Source organism: Pinus tabuliformis, chromosome J (assembly GCF_031772625.1).
Source record: "Pinus tabuliformis cultivar Carrire ecotype Pingquan chromosome J, CPIR1, whole genome shotgun sequence".
In the NCBI taxonomy this organism is placed as follows: Eukaryota; Viridiplantae; Streptophyta; class Pinopsida; order Pinales; family Pinaceae; genus Pinus; species Pinus tabuliformis.
Window position 1 is genome coordinate 1340019870 of NC_142295.1, and position 8135 is coordinate 1340028004.

General features: G+C 35.6%; 1 protein-coding gene across 1 annotated transcript; it reads right to left on the minus strand.

The window, feature by feature from the left end:
• Nucleotides 1-2482: 2482 nt before the first annotated feature.
• On the minus strand, nt 2483-7030 carry LOC149232316 (E3 ubiquitin-protein ligase DIS1-like). Its single transcript, XM_089379392.1, has 3 exons — nt 6315-7030; nt 3215-3601; nt 2483-3101 (listed from the first exon to the last, which is right to left on the minus strand). The coding sequence occupies exons 1-3, from the start codon at nt 6525-6527 to the stop codon at nt 2781-2783; spliced, it is 921 nt and encodes a 306-aa protein (XP_089235518.1). The 5' UTR covers nt 6528-7030; the 3' UTR covers nt 2483-2780.
• Nucleotides 7031-8135: the final 1105 nt, after the last annotated feature.

An 8135-nucleotide genomic window follows, 5' to 3' on the forward strand; every position in this document is an offset into this window, starting at 1 on the left:
GAAGCAGTTTCTATTGCTTGTTATTTGGTAAACAGATCACCTTCAGTTGCCATTAATTGTAAAATTCCTGAAGAAGTTCGATCGGGTCAGTGTTGTGATTATTCACATCTAAGAATTTTTGGTTATGATGCATATGCTCTTATTCCAAAGAATTAGCATTCAAAGTTATACCCAAAAGAAAAATGTTGTCTTTGTTAGATATAACTATGCAATGAAAGGATACAGGTTGTGGAATCCTTCACGAAAAAGTGATTAGTAGAGATGTAACATTTGATGAATCCTCTCTTCTAAAATCAGATGTTGAAAAAGTTGAACATGAACAAGTATCGTTGAATCAGAAAATTCAATTGGAGGCTAAATCTTTTTTAGAAAGTCAAAAGGAATGAGAGAATTCTGAAGAAAAAGGTGAAGAAGATGCAAAGGATACTGTAGAAATTCAGGACCCAGTCTCTCTAAGGAGGTCTACAAGGGAGAGAACACCCAAAAGGTATGAAGATTTTGCTTCATCTATTGCATTGATTACTGAAGATGGGGAACCTTCTTGTTATTCGGAAGCAATGGATGATACAAATAGTGAAAAGTGGAAAAGGGTTATGGATGAAGAAATGGATTCCTTAGCCAAGAACAAAACCCGGGATCTTGTAGAACTTCTTAAAGGGAGAAGTGTTGTCGGATGCAAATGGATCTTCAAATTGAAGCTAAATGTCGATGGAAGTATTGAAAGGTAAAAGGCGAGGCTGGTAGCAAAAAAGTATTCTCAGGTTGAAGGTATTGACTTTCTATTTGAACTGTGTTAGCACTAACTGCATTACTTGATGATAATAATTATCTGGGCAAATTTACTTTACCATTCAATCAGTTTTATAACAAAAAGAAGTTATGTAACGAAGTAGCTCATATTAATTGGCATAGCTCATATTAATTGGTGATTGCCCGAGAGCTTGAGCTTGTGTGTAACTTGGAGAAACATTCTTGAGAAATAAGATTTCCAATCCCTTGGCCCGTGGAAGTTTCCTTGACACTGTCAAGGCTTTACCACATTCTTGAAAAATAAGATTTCCAATCCCTGGGCCCGTGGAAGTTTCCTTGACACTGTCAAGGTTTTACCACGTAATTCCTTGTGTAATGTGTGGTTTCAGTTTTTCAGTTTTAAGCAAGAACCATTTCTTGCTTGTTTGAATGATTAATGACTCTAATTACCAACAGAAAGATTATCAAGACTCGCTGCTTTCTCTTTTGTGCTTTTGTGTCAGCGTTGCAGCAAATGGAACCAGTTGAGAAGGATTCACTGGTTTAGCGGAGGTTAAGAAGAATGCTCATTGATCAAAACCCCAAAGATTTTTGAATCCATATCTAGTCTCAAGTTCCAAGTTCCTTCTCCAAGTTAACTCTTAGTAAACTGCAAACCCCTTCCTCTCCTTAGACCAAACCCACGACAAATACTAAGCACCCCACGGCAGACTCATAAATCCCACCACAAAATGAATAAAGGCTGTTGGATCTGGACGTATTCCAGATCGAACGACCTCTATGCACTCTGCAAACATTTAATATTCTGCCATGGGATGCTTAGCTCTTACGTCCAGATCGAACGACCTCTATGCACTCTGAGAACATTTAATATTCTGCCATGGGATGCTTAGCACTTACTGAAAACCAGAATATATATGGATATCTTGAATTACTTTCCCCATCTAACACCCCAATAAAGCAATATCTAAGACTCTTTCTACTAATTCCCACAATTAACCATATTTATTGAGACTTACAAATTGCAATAAAAATTTAAAATTTCAACTCAGTGTAGCTGTCAAGATCCATGAAAAAAAATTGATGATAGCTTACACTCTTCACTCATGATTTGTGCTATCCCATAGTGGTTTACTTTTCATGATGCCTTCAATTGCCAATCACAATTGAGACCAACACTAAGAATTTTAGATGATGAACGAGGATCGCAAATCAATTCCATTGGTGACAACAGAATTCTTGAAGAAGGGAACCTCCTCTTTAGGAAAGGTATGCTGATTAAAGCAACAAAAACTTGCTGTGAGGTCACAAGGGATTACTTGAAAGCAGCTTTATTCCCTTACGGTCAACAGTCACAATATCACCTGGTTGAATTTCTTAATAGATTATAAAGGATCGGAAATTTTCAACAAGGACCAGAAACTGAACCTCCGTATATGCAAAGTCATTTGATTCAAGATAGCCTGCATTTCCTTCCTCCAATGGGAAGGAACATGATTCAAACCTTTTTATCAAAACCTTTTACAATTGGATTAATATTCTATGAACAACAAAAAGATTCTATATTTGCATTTGAGATGGAAGATGAAACACTCTCAAGGACTACTCAAGACATAAATAAACACTACAGATATGACCTCTTGTCATATATATAGTTATATCAATTGTACAAAAGATTCAGACCCACCCAAATCCTCCACCCACTTAACTTTGTTGGTAATGACAAACAACTTATATCCATTTGATGATTACCATAAGACAATGTAAATAATGGACACGAAATCCAGTTAAATTACCATTGTTTAGAAATTATAAGAACGTCTTTACATGAGAAAATGTGCATAGAACTTGCACTGTGGTCGACCAATACACTTTCTAGATATGATTTTTCTCTTGAATCTCTAACAATGACAGCTTGCTTATTGAAAGGATCAGAACCTTTGTAATGAACTCAACAGCAAGAGACAAACAAATCAAACAGCAGATATAACTTATTTGTCTTAGTCGAGATCTTCGAAAGGTCCATATAATTATTGTTCCTTCCATATGCGCCCTGTCAGTCTAAGCTTCAATTCTTTTCTGTCACTGCCTGAGAAAAATAGTGCCATATTTCTTTGTATGATGAGTCCATCATGACTCTCACGAACTTTCCTGTGACTATCTCTGATACTACGAGGAACCCCCTGCCATGTCAGTTTCCGACCACTGCCTCCGACCTCGAGGCTGTACTTAAAGTTTTTGGCTTCATTATCTTCTCCCATGAAACGCAGAAACGCTATATATACAGGGGCTTTGCCCAATTGAAATGCTTCAAAATGTAGACAAAAGTATTTCCCAAAACAATTGAATACCTGCAAATGGAACAACTGATAAACATCAATGAATATAATTCCCAACATGCGAAGCAAGGAATAAAAAAACAAAAAAAGAGGAGCTTGTACTCAAGCTGTGTGAAAGGACTCACTGTAAGCATCCATGTAGCATTTTCAACCTCAAGTGGATTTGACTTTACATATCGATGGTTGAAGGTGAAACCCTCATGCATATCAACTTTGTGATCATCTCTCAAATGAGCCACCAAAAAGGGAATATCTCCAACTACCTTGCATTCAGAGCCAGCATATGGGCAATTGTATGGCCTAAAAATGCACTGAGATTCATGCTTTAAATTACTGTAGTAAGGAAATATCTCCTGGCAACCATAGCTTTGATACTTGCAAGGAAGCTCTAGAGATGCTGCCACCTTTTCAAGAGCCAAGCACCTAATATTACCAAGTTCGTACCTACAGGTGGGACACCGGTTGTTGACCCTCGATTTGCATTCGGAGCATAGTGTATGACCATTTGGGCACTGCATGGACATTCAGGAGAAAGCCTTTGTCAGACAAACAAATTCTCCAAGAGATACAAAATTAATTAAACCCTTCTGTCACTGATCCACTTTGAATGTCAGACAAGTCTTTGAAGGTTTAAATGAAGAAAATACAAACCAAATCCACAAATTTATAAGATCCAGATTCCAAACAACTGTTCACATGTGTTGGAATAATTACTACCACGTAATTTGGTTTGTATGGTCATGACAGGATCACTGAATAGTCTTCCTACAGACAAAAATGAGTACTTCGAAAGGACTCAATAGAGGAAAACTTCATAACTGTCATTTTCAAAAAAGGTAGATACAAAAATAGTTCATTTTATAAGCTACAGAATCAGTACTAGTCAAAGTTCACATTTTCAAATAATAAATTTCCTAGAAGGCAGCATTTCCTCTTCATTTCTGAAACGGCCAACTAATGTTCTGACAGATGTATAGATTCAAACATTGTGAATTTTCAATGAGCAGTTCGAAAAGACTCAATAAAGGAAGACTTCATAACTGCCATTTCCAAAAAAAGGAAGATACAAAAATAGTTCATTTCCATGCAACTTATACCCTCATCCATAGACACACCAAACCCATTTTCAGATTTGATACAGCTATCTTATTCATTCTAATTTTAATACAGTTCATTCCTTATGTAGTTAGGGATGAAACAGTTAAATTATCATCCTTTACTGTTTTAATTCTGAAATGATTTTAACTAATTTTCAAGTGATTCTAGTGCTGGGATCACATTAGGTTGCTTAAAGAGGGGCTAAGCTTTTAAAAGCATACAGTAGCAAGTCATATCTTGTACACAAAATGGGATCTTGTCCAAGAAAATAGGAGCGCAAGATAATTTTGCAACCATAAGTAATTCCCCAAGGGACTCTACGGCTCTGTGCATCAACCATTTACAAACCCTGCTACCAGCTAGTTTGTTTGGAAAATCTACTTCATACAGTTATATTATTTGTTCATTGGTTATTCAGCAATTGAGCAGCTGCATTTTGCCAACTATGGGACCAAATGTGCTGCTAAACTCCTCAAATTTCCGATAATGTTAACTGAGAGAATTCAGAGCAATCCATCTTAAGCAGACTCAGGTGACCCGAGCACCCACCTAATTTTATTTCAACTCGAGTCTACTCATATTCAGCTTTAATAAAATCTAATTGTATATCTAATTAAGTTACAAAATGTACTTTTACTGTAATCAATATTCTACTTACTGATGTACACTCCTCATTTTCACAGGTTCTCCACATCAAATGTAAATCAGCACAATGTGGATCATCATTGCCAAATGCTCCAAGCATCTAATCAAACAATACGTATTGGATTTAAAGTTCAAAATTGCCAACTTGTCCAATTAAAACCTTTGGGTCAAAGTAGCACTCTCTTTTTCAAATAAAACCTTGAGGGGCAACCCAAGGGATGCTTCCCCACATTAATAAATGGTATCCCTGGTGAAGGTGAAAATTTGCTGCCTCTGTCAAGATTTCCTTTATTTGCTTACCATTTCTATATCTGATTGTGATTGAGCAGGTAAGGGATTTCTAGCCTTTGCAGAACATTGTGATTGTTTTCTCTATCACAAACACGGATTTGCTTTTATCAGGGGTCTGCTTTTCTCAATCTAATAAAAGAAAATTTTTATTTATGCTGTCTCTTTATTAGGTAGCTATTTGGGAGTTATAGGAAAAAGCTGGGCAATGTCCCTATTTAAAGGGATTGAAATGTGTTTTTTCGGGAGACAGAATGAATGAATGTAGGGATGAATTGAAAAAGCCTGGATTTTCTGAAGAGGGCTTGTTTTGATTAATTTTGAGCAATGTCTGCAAGAATCTGAATGTAGTGCTCTTTGTCTGGGTTTTTTGAAGAGGGCTTGTCTTGATTAATTTCGAGAAATATGTCTGCAACAATGATCTTTGCCTGGATTTTTTTTAAGAGGACCTGTCTTGATTAATTTTCAGCATATGTCGGCAAGAATCTGAGTGTAGTGCTTTCTTTTTTCCAAAAAGCTTGACGTATATGGTTTCTTTTTTATGTGCTTCCTTTAAACCGCAGGAGGCATTGCAATTGGCTTGAATGCATCAGGAACCACAAGTGGTACATTTTCATGGATTAAACATGCATTTACCTTCAGTTAAACTGCTGAGACAAACGGTACTCTTTTGTGAAATCACTCAGGCCACTTGTTTGTACCTGTGGGGAATTGGACCTTCATGGGCGACCTGTCACACCCTACCATCTTCACAGCTGAAACCCAACCACACACACACATATATATATAGATATAACAGATGGTACAATTCATCCCTTCAAAGAGTACAAACTAAGCCATCATTAGATCAAGCTAGACTTTTCCGTTTACAATGTTCTTTGGTTATTTGATGGGCTATTTTCTTTTCATTATAACTGGAATGAGATTGTTTTATCCTAAACCAGATCTTAACAAGATCTTTCCGTTTTAATTTAAAGAAAACAGTCCAACATTTTTCCTGTAATCCGCGAAAATTTTTATCCTAAACCAGATCTTAACAAGCTCTTTCCATTTTAATTTAAAGAAAGCAGTCCAACATTTTTCCTGTAATTCGCGAAAATAAAAATTCTCCGAAATCTGTAATAATTTCAGAAGTTCATTCCCTACAACAAAAACATGAATTATAGCACAATGGGTAGTGCAGAGAAGCCATACCTGGTGAATGGGAGGATACATAGAATTGGTGCAGACTGGACATTCGAGCAGCTCATGGACACTGCTGGCGGCAACGACAGAGGGCTTGCCTGTTGATGTAGGGTTATTTTTCAATTCATAAGATTCTGAATCTGCTGGAATCAGTAGTTGGGGTCGATCACTAAACTCCATTAATTCTTTCACGGCTGCACAGACGCCACCGCCCAATGACATAACTCTGTCGCGAGATGTCAAGATACCAACTTTAAACTTCGCTTCCTCCTGTGATGACCAATGCAGAACTTATAACAGAATAAGATGCAGAGACTCTAATGACCCGCGGAACTATTCTAAGTACCCAAATCATATAAATAAGAAAATCCTGTAACACTCTGTTACAGGGATAAAAACCCCTTCCCAACCCAAATCCCCAAAAGCATTTCGTGGGTCGTTCAAATCCCACTTTGCTTCGACTGTCTGCTGATTAAAAACACAGCATGAATGGGGAAAACGATCTCTTGAGATTTAATTGCGGCCGCTCGAGAATTTATGGGTTACCCTGTGAGCAAGTGCAGTGTTGGGCACATTCCCTCTCCATTCAAAAAAAAGTGGCTTCGAAGAAAATACGCTCAACGTGTGGATGACGCCTACGCGGACATTTGATAATAACGCGAAGTCTGAATGCAAATTGAATACGCTTGACCGGATCTTACGGATCTGACTGACTGGGATATGATGGATTCTTGGTGCACGGCTCCATCTTAAGTGGCTATATACCTACGCGGACGCGGAAGGGGGGAATTGATGGTTTTGAATTTCTTGAGAAAGTGGAACCACCCCAAGAGTTTTACATACCGACCTTAATTATAATTTTGTAAGTTAATTTTATAATGAAATGATGTCATTTTTTTGCCATAATTTAACAAGATTCTGGTACAAACAAACTTTATTATGATAAAGAATATTTTATTTGTTTTTTTAAACTTAATGAATTCTTTCATTAGAATTTCATTATGATCTAAGTTTATTTTCATGAGGAATGATGCGGAAGGATTATGTCTAATTTTAAATCAATTTAAATTTTCAAAAAACCAAATTTTGGACTTAGTGAAACTATATAGTTTATTTTAAGATCAATGACTTTACTTTTTAATATATGTAGTTTATTTTAAGATTAATGACTTTACCTTTTTATGTGTGAGAGAATGTATTTAACTTTTTTTCATTACTAAAAGGTAGTAAGGAAATTTTAAGAAGTTAATATTAATAAGTGGGTTAATTTTCTATATTTTTTCGAAAAAAAATAGTATAAAATTGTTTTAATTTTAAAATTCCCATAATTTTATAAAGATTATAAATAGAATCATTAGAAATTTATAAACATATTACCAAATATTTTATAGTTTGTATATTAGAGACTAATCAAATTAGATATTTTTTTTAAAATTTAACATAAATTTCTATTACTTCAAAAAAAACTATAATTCTTATTCTTAGTATTTTTGTTTTAAATTGATAAATCATATTTTAGAATTTTCTTTTAAAAAAGGTATTATGATTTTTTTTAATGTAAAAGTAATAATAAATTGAATCTATAAGATATGAGAATATGAACATTGATGTTAACTTTGATTAAACTATTATTTGATTTGCACTTCAATAATGTAAAGTTCAAAAAATCCTCAATGGGCGCTAGTGCCAATATAGTTTCTCTGGCAGCTTTGGAGACGATGTCACATGAACACTTGGTTCATTCTCAAGTGGGCATGGCATGAGGCAGTTAATGTCAGTACATTAGTATGTGTGCAATTGTGGGAATTTAAATGTGGGTGTAAGGTCATG